At 32.6% G+C, this 17,392-nt stretch overlaps 1 protein-coding gene across 4 annotated transcripts; it reads right to left on the bottom strand.

The window, feature by feature from the left end:
• Nucleotides 1–316: 316 nt before the first annotated feature.
• Nucleotides 317–2,835, bottom strand: LOC131656086 (calcium-transporting ATPase 5, plasma membrane-type-like). 4 transcript variants are annotated; one of them, XM_058925864.1, is made up of 6 exons: nt 2,607–2,835; nt 2,207–2,399; nt 1,452–1,944; nt 1,294–1,377; nt 1,059–1,196; nt 319–976 (listed from the first exon to the last, which is right to left on the bottom strand). In XM_058925864.1, exons 3-6 carry the CDS (start codon nt 1,479–1,481, stop codon nt 902–904), a joined length of 327 nt encoding a protein of 108 aa, XP_058781847.1. In that variant the 5' UTR covers nt 1,482–1,944; nt 2,207–2,399; nt 2,607–2,835; the 3' UTR covers nt 319–901. The 4 variants fall into 4 exon arrangements, with proteins under 4 accessions (XP_058781846.1, XP_058781845.1, XP_058781847.1 ...); XM_058925863.1 differs by lacking the exon at nt 1,452–1,944 and having other exon boundaries at nt 317–976; nt 2,207–2,402; XM_058925862.1 differs by lacking the exon at nt 1,452–1,944 and having other exon boundaries at nt 317–976.
• Nucleotides 2,836–17,392: the final 14,557 nt, after the last annotated feature.

The raw sequence follows: 17,392 nt of genomic DNA, 5'->3' as shown, positions 1-17,392 counted from the left end.
TGTTTCCACCATTGTGCATTGTCCATTTTGTGATATAGTCACAATGTCTATGTTGAGATCTTCCAAGTCATAATCATAGGACCAACCAAGTTCTACAATCTCAGTAGAACAAAAGCTATATAACAATATGCACAATCTAAGTTATATTGGTACCACACAAGATAGAACATAAAGTATGATCAATCACATTTAATCAATGGTGTACTAACTCACAAGTACTAATATAAAATAACAATAATTAATAATATACTTTCTTTGGTTACATTGAACTAACAACTATAATACTAATAACAAACCACCCAAAAAAAGAAAAAAATTAACAATTTTGGTTTACAAAGTTTAAGTACTAACAGAAACAGAAACAGACATACTAACAGGATCCTTATCAACACAATCATCCCAAGGATTACCCCGCCAATCTCCGACCACCGGCAAATCGCGCACCGCCTTCCACACCACTGTTACATTTAAAACCCAACCCGAATGCAATGATGTTATATGTACACAAATATACAACAGAAGGTACTTTTGACTACCTCATCAAAAGTTTCAAATATATCGATGCTTGGATGATGTATGGTTCGAACTGTGGTCCGACCGGTGCCAATAACAGTCTTCAATGCATGCATAACTACACCACGCAGTCCAATATTAGCTTATAGATACAACGGTGTACACATAGTATTCAATCCATCTAAATCACAACCCTTCATCTTAAATTTCCTTTATTAAGCTCTTGTTTTCTTGGATCCGGATTTGCTTCCTTTGGATTTTTTGTGTTATTCACTGTCCTTAGATCTTTTGTTCTTTTCACTACCATCTATCACACTTTCTTTATTTCTAGAAGATTTTTTTCTTTTCAAATGTGTTGCTTCAATTTCCTCCCTATCTGTGATCTCTTTCATAGTTTATTCTTTGCTTGGTAGCGAATCCGCTTCTTTAGAGTCATCCCAGAAACCTCAACACCATTGTCACTCTGCAAAGTGCAAAGAACATAATTGTACATGCATGGAAACTATTGTAGAGGCACAGAGTGAAGAAGAAAAGTTCTAGAACACCTCCGGTACAAAAAAACTTCCATTAGTGTTCTGTGCAGCACATTCAATCAGCAAAGAATAGACGATAGTAGATAACTGTGATTTATCGTTAGGAGATATAATCTTCTTCCCACCAACACATGCCTCAACAACACTCACCTGTCTCAAGAAAATAAGTAAATAGCGGCAATAACGTTATAGCCTAAAGAATTTGAATGAGTCGATATTGTTCTAGTTTAAATACTGCATCACAAACCTGATTCATTGTCAATGTTCCGGTCTTATCGCTGCAAATAGTTGTGGTTGATCCCATTGTCTCACAGGAAGAAAGCCTCCTCACCTGCATTCAATGTGTTATATTAAGCTGAGCTTCATAACCAAAATTCAGTGAAAGTGCAAACAAAACGAACATACCAAAGCTTTATCTTCCATCATTTTTTTCATCGAGTACGCCAAATAAACACCAAAATCATTTGTCCAACCAGAAAGCTAAAACATTAGAATACTATTCCACTGGTATTTTAAGCGGTTCGATATAAATGCGTATCATATGCAGTCAAACATCAACAAAAAAATGCACATGAAAGGCTGCCCTGAATGCTGCAACATTGATTCAAAGCAGGCTCGAAATATCAATAGAAACATTCAGCCTCAGGCTACAGATTACTTGATGCGATAGAAATCAAATGCAAAGCTATGCTATGTGATGAGCGAAGGAGCTGCGACCAACTGATAATCCCCTCAATTAATCAATCAAACAGATCCTCAGTCGAATTGAACCTCCTCTGGACCCGATCAATGACACCTAACTTAGAATTAACCTGATGATTTGAACTTTGCATATAGATACTTTGACCCAGACTTTGGTTTCTCACAATTAACAGCCGCACACGCCAGGACATGCCCGCTGATTCAAACAAGCAATGAGCAATGAGCAATGGGCATAACTTCTAATTAGTGTTTGAATTAGTTATAAACATGTTGCACATAAGGTGTATAGTTCAATCAGCAAGTCATAATTTTGTAGCATTTAGATAAAGTTCTTATGTACCATTGAAATGTGAACATTCTTTGAGAATGAAGAACTCACACAACAATCATGCTAAAGATAAGCACAAAATAAAAATCTAAAGATAAGCACTTCCACACAACGATATTCAATCACTTACATGCAAGCTGCAAATTCTCCTTGTTAAGCTCATCTTTCAACTGACCATAACAATAAACCATAAAATCGTTAAAATACAAGATACAAAACTTCCACCATCAGAGACATAAGCCTTAAAATACTATTGCAGGCAGATACAAGAGTGAATTTGGCGGATACAAGCAATGTAGCACCTAATGTATGCCATTCAAGACCTGCTAAATAACAGAAAAATGCTCACATTAAAAGCAGTCCAGTTCAACTACGAACATGTGGAAGTTTGAAAAAAAAGTCTAAAACTTAAAATCGACAACCCAACATCAACGACAAAACCATTATCCGCAACTTTTTAAAATAACCCTAAATCTAACAATTGTCATCCCAAAGATTCAAGTCAAAAAACCCTAAAACCATAAACTCACCTCTTTATCCACCACTATCATCTAAAAGTTCTATTTACTCTTGAATACAAGTGTCCATTGTGATGGACTCTGACGGCTATCTTTCAGAGCTCCTTCCTTTCATTGATGTCTTTCACTTTCTTAAAAGGTCTTGCCATGTTGAAGTGGAAAACTAATTCAAAGTTTGGAAGAGTTGTGGGTTATGCCTTGGTTCAGCAAAGAAGAAACAGAGGTTGAAGAATGAGTAGAGAGAGTTTATGTTGCAACAATAAGAGGTCCCCCAAAAAATTAAGGGGTCCCTAAAGAAATTCTCTTCTTTTATTATTATTTTTCAATCTTTTCTTTATTTTTAGTCTTCATAGTTAGAGGGAGTTTATGTTGCAACAATAAGAAAATGTGTAACAATGAGGCTCAGGCAACTGTTATGCCAAATGGGCTTTCGATTGGAATGATTTAAGAAAATTTCTTTGTGCTCCTATATAGGATGAAAAATACCTTTCAAAATTTTAAAGATTTAAATGTTGTATTTAAAATGTCAGGTCTTTTTTCGAAGATGCATATCCGAAAAAACTCTTCTCAAAAGAAATGTGGGATATTGGTTAATTCCGATATGCATATCCGAAGTATTCCAATATTCCAATTTTTTAATTTTATTTTTAAAAAATATTTATTTAGAATATAGTTATAATATAATTAGAGTCAATTATTATTAATAAGGGATAATTTAAATACAAATTATTATAAATAAGAAACAAAGAGATTAAATAAAATTTTAATTTTGTAATAATTTATTTGTCAATTTTTTTAAAATTATAGAAGTAATTATTTTTTAAATGGTATATATTTAATATGCGATTAAATTATAAAATTAATTACCTTTTTTAAATTATAAAATTAATTTGTCACAACATTATGTAGTTAAATATTTAATTAATTATATATATTGATAAAAATAATATAAATTTAAATATATATATTTTGATTAAAATAGTATATATATTTAATTATGTATTTTGATTAATACAATTAATTATACTATTATTATAATTAATTCACTTTGATTTTAATTTTTTAATAAATATTCGGTTTTTTCGGATATGCATATCCGAAAAATCCTAAGATAAAAAATTGAGTTATTTCGGATGTGCATCTTCGAAGATATTTTTTTTTTCTTAAAAAAATGTCTTCGGATGTGCACATCTGAAATCATTTTTTTTTAAGAAAAAAATGTTTTCAGAGATGCACATCTGAAATATAAGAGTATTTTAGAAATTTCCCCACAGGTTTATAAGAACTTATATGGGTGTAAAATAAATTTCATGGTATAATCATGCATTGATTGCTGTGGAAATTTTTTATTATTAACTAACTAATAATGTCGATTTAAAAATATAAAAAAACTTTAGAATTGTCTTGTTACCATTTAATAAAAACTAATGTTAACTTACTAAAATGAAGTTTCGTGTTTCTATTTAATATAGCCTCATGTTAAATGTATTAGGACTGACAATAAATCGAATCAACTCGAAAATAGTTTAAAATTTGATTCGAAAATAAAATTGTTGAACTAGATTTATGAACCAAATGAGTTGAATATGAGTTAAAAACTAAGTTCATTAATTAAATGAGCTGAACTTGAATTATACATAGTTCGACTCGTTAGATTCACAAGTCTAGGGCCGATCCTTTGAATTTTGGTGCCTTGGACGAATCAAAAGAGTGGTGCCCCAATTTTTTTAAATAACAAATACATAAGGATAAAAGAAATAATTGGATAAAACACATTTTAATTTGATATTGTGCAAAAAAAAAAAAAAATACAAGTATGGATCTTTGAATCAATGTTTATACTACATCAAAACATAAACCACTATAAAGAGAGTTCTTGATCCGATCTTTTTTCCTATAAAAAAATTGACCAAACCTTTAAAATTATTTAAATATCATCCTCTTAGTATTTTTTTGTTGCAAAATCATTAATAATTTGTACTTAATCAAGGTTCTTCAAAAAAATTATTTTTAATTGAAATCAACGCAAGACTATTTAATATATCTTGTGACATAGTAGATCTCAAATAAGGTTTTAATACTTTTAATTTAGAAAAACTTTTTTCAGCAGATGCAACACTGATAGGAATAGTCAATATTATTCTATAAGTTATGCATGCATTAGGAAAATAATTAAAAGTATTTAAAGAACTAAATATCATATAGCTTGATTTTGATTCAAATGTTAAAACTTCTCTAATAACTTTCAATTCTTTTAACAAAATTTCACCATCAAGATCAAAAGAATCGTCATGTTTTAAACAAGTTTAAAGATGTTTACAACATGATTTCAAGTCCTTATCAGATAATGATCTAAGTCTTTCAATACTAAACAAGAATCCAAAAATATTTTCATATGTGCTATATTGCTCAAATCTTCTATCAGGTGAGTCAATTATTTAATCTACAATATATAAGAAATAGCGGTTTCAAGACTCTTCAGCAGACTCAAGATTCAGTTGTGTGGGATGAGATGAATTTTCATCATAATGTTGTTTTCTACGAATTTTACATTTTTGAATAAACACATGTTCAATCTGCATTTCATTTCCAATCTTTTTAGACTAGCCTTAGCATTTACAAATCCAGATTCTCTATATTTTTTCAAATACTTAATCAAACATTTTACTAATTCTCTAGCCACATCAATACGCATGTCCTTTTTTTTTGCAAACTTTTGCAAATTTCATTAACAACACTTAACAATTCAAACCAAATAATCATAGCTACTAAAATTCAAAGTTTCTAATTTCATGAGTGGCTAAAGATTCGGCTAATTGCTACGAAGACCTACAAAATAAAAAATTATGAAATAGTCTGAAAGAACGAGGATTTTCCGCTAATTATGCCAATTCTCCAAGATTTAATAGACTCTTCTCGAACCTCTCAAAAAAAAATAGACTCTTCTCGAAAGAACAAAGATACAGAAGTCCTAATTTTTTTTCCCAATATTCTCCAACTCTCTCATAAAACCTTTATAAAATTCATTGATATTGAAATCAATACCGTTGGATAATTCAATTGATAGTCACAAAATTCATAAACAATAGATATTAAAATTAATACCATTGAATTTATCCTTGCAGAAAATTTGTTTCACTTATAGAGATGGACTTGTGCGTGTGTTTTGTTTTAATGGAAATATATTATTGGCTTTTAAAAAAGAAAAAAACCATTGAATAATTTAATTGATGGTCACAAAATTCAATTGATATAAATTAATAACTTTGGGTATATGTTTATAGCTTTCATACCGTTGGGTACATATACGTTGCATATATAATTTAATCATATCTCACTTAATAAAAGTTTTTCAAAATTTATTAATACAACTTGAATTCAAAATTGACACGGTTAGAAATTTCTAATAACATTTTCAATAATATAAAATAAATAATATAAAATATTCTCGATATGATTATTTTAATTTTAGTGTCTCAATTAAACTTTTTAATTGCTAAAATTATGAATATATTAATTGATTTTATTTTACTCTATATTTTATTTACTGGAAATTACATTCTTTTATTAAATTTTGACTTTGTAGTGTCCCTATAATTTTATTAGCAAATATTTTTTGAAAAAAAATTCTAACAATTTTTTTATATTAACTTTTTTAATATACATAGGAGGTACAAAAATATTTTTGGTGCCCCTAAAATTATGAGGCCCTGGGCTCCCGTCTCGCGAGGCAGTGCTCAGGGTCATCCCTGCATGAGTCAACTCGATTATATATGAGACAGATTATATTATCTTTAAGAGTATGTTCAAAAATTTGTTCTAAATCTTATAAGTCTCATATTTTCTTTTAGTCTAACGGTTTTAATTGATAATTTATATCTCAAGCGAGCAAAATATTTCTATAAATAATTATACAAATAAAATCAACATATTGTGTAATTCCAATGTAATAACTTTTATTTTATTTTTATTTAAAAAATATTAATTTAAAATGTCAAATATATATAAAAAATAGACTTTAAAAATTATTTTTAAGTCCGTGAAACAAACGAGTTGAACATAACAAGATAAACCTAACGAGTTGAACTAAGTTGTTCGTGAACTTTTAACGAATCGAGTTTGAGCTGAAAAAAGTTCGTGATGAACTCGAATTCGACCAATTCATAACGAGTCGAATTTGAGCTGAAAAAAAGTTTGTGATAAACTCGAACTCGACCAATTGTTAACGAGTCAAACTGAGCTGAGGTAAGTTCGACTCGAATCGACTCATTTCCAATCCTAAATGTTATGTTTTAACGACTCTTCGTCTCTTGGATTTTTTCCACTCTTTTGTATTTAATGAAATCAAACAATCTGTGCTGAGAATTTTATAGGTACATCTCTATATTGAAGCATCTTATGTATTAGCCAAATCTTCATTTTTAAGTTTCAAACTTAAATCCAGGCTCTCAACAAGTTCTTGTTTGATCTTCATCTTCTAATGAATACTATTGGATTAGGCTTTTCAATAGAGTTTTATAATGGTTATACAATTGGGCTGAATACAATAACACTCTTAGATTAAGATATCATTCAATCTTTTATTGCTCTCACCACTTTGATATTGATGAAGTTGGTTGATCTTTGTTGTTGAGATTTTTTCTTGAAACCTAGTCTTGACCAGACAAACTAAATTTCTCAATGGTTCTAATCATGGATGTGATAAATTTCTCAATGATTGAATGCGTATATTGAAAAGCTTACCAATTTAGTTTTTATGGATATGATAAACACTAGTCTTATTAGTAAAATTAAGGTGACCTAAAAATATTAACCTAGTTAATTAAACTATTCACTACAAAAAATGTGTTCTCCTGCGACATATATTAGCGACGTGTTTTACACGTCACAGGTTGCGACGTGTTTCTCACGTCACAACAAACTTTTATAATAAAAAAATCAATCCAACGTTATAATCAGACTTGTCAGAGTTTTTTTTTTTAAAATAACAGTTGCGACGTGTGTGTCACGTCGCTACTACAAAGTAAAAAATAAAAAAAAATACAAACTTTAAGTTGTAGCTGGAGGGAGATTTGAAAATTTTTTAAATTTTGTAGCGACGTTAGCCCCACGTCGCAACCTTTTACTTGGGAAAATAACTCTGCCACTTGTACAGATGTGGCAGAGCATGTAATAATTGTTATGACCGTTTGAAGGTGGCGACGTGTAACCCACGTGGCAAAGTTGCGACGTGATGTTAACGTCGCTGATGTGTTAATTATTACACACATTTTTCCTTCTTCCCCTTTACCATTTCAAACAGATTTTCGTTTTTGTTCATCTTCTCTGCAACTCAAAATCCCCCATTTCCTACACAAACCCAAATTTTCTCCTCTCCCAAAATCCCCAAACTTTCAATCTCATTCAATTGCACTACAAGGTATTCTATAATTTTGTGTTCATACTGTTTTATGCTGTCAATATATAGTTTAATTTTTTTTCATTTAATTTGAAGGAAGAAGAAGGTGAAGGAGGAGAAGAAGGTAAAGGAAGAAGAAGGTGAAGGAAGAAGAAGGAGGAGTATATTGAAGAAGAGGTGAGTTTTTAAACATTTTTTTAGGTTTTTTTTTAATTAAGTTATTTTTTAATTAGGTTATTATAAAACGAAATTATAGATTAAATATTATGTTGTTGTTTAAATTTAATTAGGATATTAATTTAGGGTGTAATATATTTTCTAATGTTGTTTAAATATTAATAGAAAAATGTTTAGATTTATTATGTTAGAAAAATGTTTAGAATAATATATAGAAAAATGTTTAACTATTATATATGTATTTTAGAATTTTAAAAATTAAAAGAAAAATCTTTAGATTTATTTTTAAAATATGTTTTTTATTTTCTAAATAAAATATATGTATTTTATGATATTAATCTTAAAAACTGAATATTAATAAAAAAGAATATATGTTAAATAGAAAAATAATATATGTTATGTTATTGTTATTATATTAAAAATACATTTTTTTAAAATTAAAATATATATTAAAAGTAGAATATATGTTATATGGTATATTTAAAATAAAATAAAATAAAATATAATTATATGGTATATTTCTAAAATTGAAATATATATGTTATGGTTATTAAATTGAAAATACATTTTTTTAAAATTAAAATATATATTAAAAGTATAATATATATTATATATGTATATTTAAAATAAAAAAATATAAGTAATCACATGCATCATAAATAATGTTTAGATTTATTTTTAAAATTTGTTTTTTATTTTCTAAATAAAATATATGTATTTTATGATATTAATCTTAAAAACTGAATATTACTAAAAAAGAATATATGTTAAATAGAAAAAGAATATATGTTATGTTATTGTTATTATATTAAAAATACGTTTTTTTAAAATTAAAATATATATTAAAAGTAGAATATATTTTATATGGTATATTTAAAATAAAATAAAATAAAATATGATTATATGGTATATTTCTAAAATTGAAATATATGTTATTGTTATTAAATTGAAAATATATTTTTTAAATTAAAATATATATTAAAAGTATAATATATATTATATATGTATATTTAAAATAAAAAAAATATAGCATGTGTAGTTAAAAATATAACATGTGTAGTTAAAAATATTTAATAGTAGTATTTTCAATATAACATGTGTAGTTAAAAATATAACATGTGTAGTTAAAAATATTTAATAGTAGTATTTTTAATATAACATGTGTAGTTAAAAATATTAGTAGTATTTTTATTAAATAATATTTTCAATATGTGTAGTTTTAATATTCTCAAAATGACAAAGATTGTATAAATATGCAGTATGGAATATTATCGGTATTATCGTAGTTGGATGTACGATAGAACATTTCCAGGAAGAATGAGACTTAAACCTAATTTTATAGTAGGAGTTGAAGGGTTTATCAGTTGGGCGTTTGCTTAGGAATTATGTCGAAGCGAAGGAGGAGTTAGGTGTCCCTGTCTTAAATGTGAATGTAGACAAATAATTAGTGACCCACAGGAAATAACAGCTCATTTGCATAGAAGGGGTTTCATTGCAAATTATTGGGTTTGGACGTTTAACGGTGAAGAACTGCCTAGTAACGTACCAGAGACTAGCAACTCGCATGCTTCAAGTAGTCGGCCGCCTGTGGAATATGAGGAAAACTTTAATCTGATTGGTGACATGGTTGAGGATGCTTTTGGTGTGAACGTGACCTATGATGAACCTGAAGATTTTGGTGGGGAAGAGTTGTCGAATGAGGAAGCGCAGAAATTTTATCAGTTGTTGAATGAGATGAATACGCCGTTGTTTGATGGATCGTCTGACTCAAAGTTATCAATGTGTGTGAGATTGTTGGCCGCCAAGGCAAATTGGAATGTTCCTGATCAGTGTTTGGAATTCTTCGTAAAGATGATGTTGGACTCAACTGCAATGAAAGACAACTTGCCTACAACATTTTATGAAGCAAAGAAGTTGGTGTCGAAGTTGGGCTTAAGAGTAAGAAAGATTGATTGTTGCATTAATGGTTGTATGTTGTTTTACGACAATGAGTTTGGTACTCAAGATGGGTTGTTGGAGGAATGTAAGTTTTGTATGAGTCAAAGATATAAAGTTCCCAGTAGAGCCGTTAACACTAATCAAGACCGTGTAGCAGTAAAGTCCATGTTTTATCTTCCGATAATACCAAGGTTAAAAAGAATGTTTGCTTCAATGCACAGTGCAAGTTAAATGACATGGCATCACACCTATAACACAAGTCCAGGCACTATGCGACATCCATCTGATGGCGAGGCATGGAAGCATTTTGATCGAATACATCCTGATTTTGCCGCAGAACCTAGAAATGTCAGGCTTGGATTATGCTCAGATGGTTTTACTCCTTATGTTCAAGCGTCGGGAAGTATGTATTCTTGTTGGCCAGTTATTGTAACCCCTTACAACCTCCCTCCTGAGATGTGCATGACAAAAACATACATGTTTTTGACGTGCGTCATTCCAAGACCTTCGAGTCCAAAAGCAGGAATTGATGTGTATTTACAACCTTTAATTGATGATTTGAAGAGATTGTGGATTGGAGAATGGACTTATGATATATCACGTAAAGAAAACTTTACAATGCGAGCTTCATTGATGTGGACCATCAACGACTTTCCAGCATATGGCATGTTGTCTGGTTGGGGTACGCATGGCAAAATGGGTTGTCCGCATTGCATGGGTAACAACAAAGGGTTCACGTTGGATAAAGGTGGGAAAAGCTCGTGGTTTGACTGTCACCGCAGATTCCTACCACGAAATCACTCCTATAGAAGAAACATGTCAAACTTTAAAAAAGATGTACGAGTGAAAGATTCGCCTCCGCCTTGATTGTCACCATGGGCTATATGGGAATAAGTTAGTGAGCTACCAAAATTTACAGATACTGGCAAAGAATGCCGAATTGAAGGATACGGAGTCACGCACAATTGGACAAAAAGAAGTATATTTTGGGACCTCCCATATTGGAAAGATAACTTGTTGCGCCATAATCTAGATGTTATGCATATTGAGAAGAATTTTTTTGATAATGTATTTAACACAGTGATGGATGTGAAAGGCAAAACAAAAGATAATGAAAAGGTCAGACAAGACATGGAAAAATGGTGTAACAGAAGAGAGTTGGAGTTGAAGCCTCTACCGAATGGAAAGTTATTAAAACCCAAGGCTTGTTTCACTCTGACTTCCCAAGAAGCTAAAGCTGTTTGTCGATGGCTAAAAGATTTGAGAATGCCCGATGGGTATTCATCAAATTTATCAAGGTGTGCTTACCCTAACGCTGAGAAGTTGCATGAAATGAAAAGTCACGATTGTCACATTTTTATGGAACAATTGTTACCAATTGCATTTGGCTCGCTACCCAAACATGTTCTTGATCCACTAACTGAAATTAGTCAGTTTTTTAGAGATATTTGTGCGTCAGCTTTAAAAGTGGAAGACATCATGAAGTTGGACCAAAACATTGCAATCATTCTTTGTAAGTTGGAACAAGTATTTCCGCCTGGTTTCTTTGACTCCATGGAACATTTACCTCTGCATCTTGCATATGAAGCTTTTCTTGGTGGACCAGTTCAATATAGGTGGATGTATCCGTTTGAAAGGTTCATGGGTGATTCAAAGCGATCAGTGAAGAATAAAGCAAGAGTTGAAGGTTCTATATGTGCACATTACCTGCATCGAGAAACATCACATTTTTGCAGTCATTATTTCAATCACTTGATGTTAACTCCTAGAACCATACGGAATCCGGTAAATGTCAACCAGAGGAGTCAATTCACCTTATCAGTATTCGGTCTTCCAGGTCGACCTTCTGGAAAGAAGAGTGTGCATTGGTTGACCCAGAAAGAAATGCAATCCGCACATGTCCATGTCTTGATCAACTGCGTTGAAGTTAAACAATACCTTGAGTAAGTTTACCCAAATTTTTTTACCTTTGTTGACAATGTCTGTATACCAAACTTATTTAACTTATGGTGTATATTTTGTAGGGAATTTAACAATGCCTATTTTCATAGTACCGGTGTACAGTCTGTTAGAACAAGATTTGTTCTGATCAATTATCTTAGTTTTGATGATAACAATAATATGAATTTTGCTTAAGATAATATGGTACTCTAATCCAATGCAATTTCCTTTTCAGGAAATATATAAAGAGTATGCATAAATCAGCGCTCAGAAGCTTTGACTCAGAAGGTTCAGCATGCAACATCAGAACATGGTCTGGCAAGACATCAGAAGATGGTCGAAGCAGAATCAGAACATGGGTCTATGGAAGCATCAGAAGAACATGAGATCAGAAGCACTGAAGTTCTGATGGTATCACGCTCAGAAGCACTTCAAGGTCAGAAGATCAGAAGATGCTTTGCACCAAGCTGTTTGACTCTGATGATATTCAAACGTTGTATTTACAAACATCAGATCAGAAGAAAGTACAAGTGGCAGGCTACGCTGACTGACAAAAGGAACGTTAGAAGCTATTAAAGGCAACGTCAGTAGACACAGCGTGAACAAGGCTCGAGGTAGTTGACAAAAGCGTATAACATTAAATGCAAAGCTGTACGGAACACGCAAAGCATTAAATGCGCTCAACGGTCATCTTCTCAAACGCCTATAAATATGAAGTTCTTATGAGAAGCAAGGTTAACAACGCTGAACAAAATTATTCTGAAAGACTTGCTGAAACGCTGTTCAATTCAAAGCTCGGAATCTTCATCTTCATCAAAGCTCACTACATTGCTTTTGTAATATCTTAGTGAGATTAAGCTTAAACTTTAAGAGAAATATCACTGTTGTGATTATAGCTTTTTAGAAGCATTGTAAAACTCTTATTTGATTACATTAAGTTGTAAGTAACTAGAGTGATCAAGTGTTGATCAGAATACTCTAGGAAGTCTTAGCTTGTGTCTAAGCAGTTGTAATTAGAGTGATCACGTGGTGGTCAGGATACTCTAAGAAAGTCTTAGCTTGTGTCTAAGCAGTTGTTCCTGGAGTGATCAGGTTGTGATCAGGATACTCTAGAAGACTTAGTTGCGGACTAAGTGGAAAACCATTGTAATCCGTGCGATTAGTGGATTAAATCCTCGGTTGAGGTAAATCATCTCTGCGGGGGTGGACTGGAGTAGTTTAGTTAACAACGAACCAGGATAAAAATAACTGTGCAATTTATTTTTATCTGTCAAGTTTTTAAAGCTACACTTATTCAAACCCCCCCTTTCTAAGTGTTTTTTCTATCCTTCAATTGGCATCAGAGCGCCGGTTCTAAGGTGCAAGCACTTAACCGTGTTTAGAAAAGATTCAGGAAGAGAAAAACGCTTCAGTTAAAGATGGCTGGTGAATCTCAAGCAAATCCAACTCCATCTACATCTGGCTCTGCTGAGAAATACAATGGTTATACTAGACCACCAGTATTTGATGGTGAAAACTTTGAATACTGGAAAGATAAACTGGAAAGTTACTTTCTTGGTCTAGATGGTGATCTATGGGATCTTCTGTTGGATGGTTACAAACATCCTGTTAAAGCTACTGGTGTAAGGCTCACGAGAAGCGAAATGAGTGATGATCAAAAGAAAGATTTCAAGAATCATCACAAATGCAGGACTGTTTTGCTGAATGCTATCTCTCATGCTGAGTATGAGAAGATATCTAACAGGGAAACGGCCCATGACATATATGAGTCCTTGAAGATGAATCATGAAGGAAATGCTCAAGTCAAGGAGACCAAAGCTCTTGCATTAATCCAGAAGTATGAAGCCTTCAAGATGGAGGATGATGAAGACATTGAAAGGATGTTTTCAAGATTTCAAACTCTTACTGCTGGATTGAGAGTTTTGGATAAAGGCTACACCAAGGCTGATCATGTAAAGAAGATTATCAGAAGCTTACCCAGAAGATGGGGTCCAATGGTAACTGCATTCAAGATTGCAAAGAATCTGAATGAAGTTTCTTTGGAAGAGCTTATCAGTGCCTTGAGAAGCCATGAAATTGAGCTGGACGCAAACGAGCCTCAGAAGAAAGGTAAGTCTATTGCATTAAAATCTAATGTTAAAAAATGCACTAACGCTTTTCAGGCAAGAGAAGAAGATTCTAAAGAATCAGAATCTGAAGAAGAAGATGAACTGTCCATGATCTCCAGAAGGGTAAACCAACTCTGGAAGAGCAAGCAAAGGAAGTTCAGAGGCTTCAGAAGTTCAAAGAGATTTGAACGTGGAGAATCTTCTGATGACAGAAGATCTGACAAGAAGAAGGTCATGTGCTATGAATGCAATGAGCCTGGACACTATAAGAATGAATGTCCGAAACTTCAGAAGGAGAATCCCAAGAAGAAGTTTCATAAGAAGAAAGGCCTTATGGCAACCTGGGATGAATCATAAGATGAATCTGACTCTGAAGATGAGCAAGCCAACTTTGCGCTGATGGCTACAGAAGATGATGGATCAGAATCTACATCAGAATCAGATTCTAAAGAGGTATTTTCTGAACTATCTAGAAAAGAGTTAGTTTCCAGTCTAACAGAACTTCTGGAACTCAAAGCTCATCTTAGTATCAAATACAAAAAGCTGAAGAAGCAATTTGAATTTGAAACTAAGAAGCTGGAATTGGAAAATTCTGAATTAAAGGAAAAAGTTTTAAATTTATCCAAAAACAGTGGATCTTCTGAAACAGAAAAAGCCGTTCCTAGCATGAATCATATTCTGAAAGAATATGACTTGAGCTTCAGAAATTTTTTATCTAGAAGCATAGGCAGAAGTCAACTTGCTTCTATGATATATGCTGTGTTTGGAAATAATAGAGTAGGCATTGGTTATGAGGGTGAAATCCCATACAAGCTTGAATCTGTGAATGATATGAAAATATCATACAAGCCCCTGTATAACCAATTTAAATTTGGCCACTCCCATGATATTAGGCACACATCACATGCACAAAGCTTTCACATTACACACACCAAAAAGCATGTGACACAACCTAGGAAATATCATGAAACTCAGAATAAGAAGTATCATTCTGTTCCTCCTGTTAAATATTTTGCTAAACCCAAGTTCAATCAGAACTTGAGGAGAACTAACAAGAAAGGACCCAAGAAGATGTGGGTACCAAAGAAACAGACTATTTCTTTTGCAGATTCTCTTGGTGACAAAAAAGATAACATTCAACATGTTATGTCACCTGGACTCAAGATGTTCTCAACACTTGAAGGGAAGAAGGACTGTTTTCCAAGTCCTGATACTTAAATCTGCTGGAGAAGTTAAGTGTGAAGGAGATCAGAAGAGCAAGTTTATTAGATCTGGAACCATCTGTTTTGTTTGTTTCTAAAGCAATGGTGTTTCGTTCTTGATTATTCTGAATGCTCTAAATGCTACAGAATATACAATATTGAAACATTGATTGTGGACGAATCAATAAAAATCTGGTTTGATGATAAACTTGTTTCTGATGAAACAAAGCAACTTAAGAATTTCTGCAGATACAGTTTTGTCTTATCAGAAGCTGCAGAACAAAGAAGTGAATCTTCAGAAGCTGTGTATATCAGAAGGAATGGATCAGAAGATCATTCAGATTTACATCAGCACACTTCAGAAAAAGTGTTTCCAGAAGAGAAACTTGATCAATCAGAAGCAGTGATCAGAATCAAAAGGCGTAAAGTCTATTCATATTCTACAACTGACATCCATTATCTGATGATGAACACGTGTCTGTGCGGTTAGTACAAAGCGTGCAGTTGAAAAGACGCCGACCTAGGTAACTGTTTTTAAATCATTTCATTTACCATGTTCTCTCTCCTAATGTCATTTCTCATTAAATGTATAATGATTTCTTTATTTTCAAATCTTTTAAATAACCCGCTTCATCTTCATTCTCTCTTTCTCTCTCTCTTGTGCATCCCCCTCGTTGCATTTTTTTTAAAACCCTAGTTTTTGATTTTGATCTCAAAGCATAATCATCATGAACTCATCTTCTTGTTCATCAAACTCAAAAGAAAACCTCACCTCTACACAGATCCTTCTAAGCAAATATGAGTATGCTCCATTGAAAACTTGCTTAATACCCACGAAAGAACTGGAAGTTTTATGTGAAACTGCTGTGGACTTAAACAATCTTAAAGCGAATGGCTTTAAGTGTGATGCAAGAATATTTGAGCAAGGATGGTCTAAGTATCTTGATAGATTGGTTGGTCCAATTTATCCTGAACTTGTGAAGGATTTCTGGGTACATGCAACGGTTACCCCAACTGCCATCATTTCATTCGTGCTAGGGCATGAAGTGGTTATCAATGAAAAGCTCATCAGGAAGCTGTACAATCTGAATGATGAAGAAGGCTGGACTGGTTTTCGACATGCATCAGTTGATTGGTCTAAAGTTGAACAACAAATCTCTCAGACTTGTGGAATTGACTCTAATAACACAGGCACCTTAAGGCCATTTTATAGAGTATGGGCTGAGATTATTCTGGGTTCTCTTCATCACAGAAAAAGGATGCTCTCCTCCTCCTACATCAGTCCGGATCACAAGTATACTCTTTTCTGCATTGGCAAAAAGACTGAAATCAACATCTCCCATATTTTGTTTGAGAATCTGAAGACTTCTATCTTTGAGTCAAGAGAAGACGAAAGGGCAAAGTACCCTCATATTTCAAGAACGACTATTCCTTTTGGAAGAATGATTTCAGACATTCTGATTGAAAGCAAAGTGTTGGACTCCATCAGAAAACTCAATGCATCCCATTTGCTTGGAGTAGTTCAAGGTCCCATTTTCAATGGTGTGGATTTGTTCAGATTAGAACTCATTCAAAGTGTACCTTCCGTATGCTCAAGCTTTCCTGACATTCTCTCAAGAAGAGTTGCTGTTGAAGGTTTTGCCCCCTTGTTTCAAGAAGAACTGCATCAGACTGTCAAGCTATACCTGGAAGATTGTGTTAGGAAGCAATCAGATATTGATCCTGCTTGGATCCGTGGCAGAATACTTCCGTCCAAGGTTGACCTTCTAAAGAAGGATCAGAAGGAACAAAAGGCTAGGTCTAAAAGAAAAGCCCGAGAAGATGAGGCTAAGGAAGCCAAGAAGTTGAGAGTCACCTTTGATCCTGACAAGGTGAACTCTGAAGAAAGAAGAGATAAAAGGATCAGAGATTCCTTTCGCAGAACCAGATCCTCTTCTTCTGTACAAACCTCCAGGCAGGTTTTTACTCCACCTCCTTCTGTCCCTAAACCATCCTTCCAATCACCTCCATCTGAACCAAAAATAAACTTCACCT

Source organism: Vicia villosa, linkage group LG3, assembly GCF_029867415.1.
Source record: "Vicia villosa cultivar HV-30 ecotype Madison, WI linkage group LG3, Vvil1.0, whole genome shotgun sequence".
In the NCBI taxonomy this organism is placed as follows: Eukaryota; Viridiplantae; Streptophyta; class Magnoliopsida; order Fabales; family Fabaceae; genus Vicia; species Vicia villosa.
The sequence above is the reverse complement of the archived record's forward strand: the minus strand, read 5'-3'. Positions and strand labels throughout refer to the sequence as shown.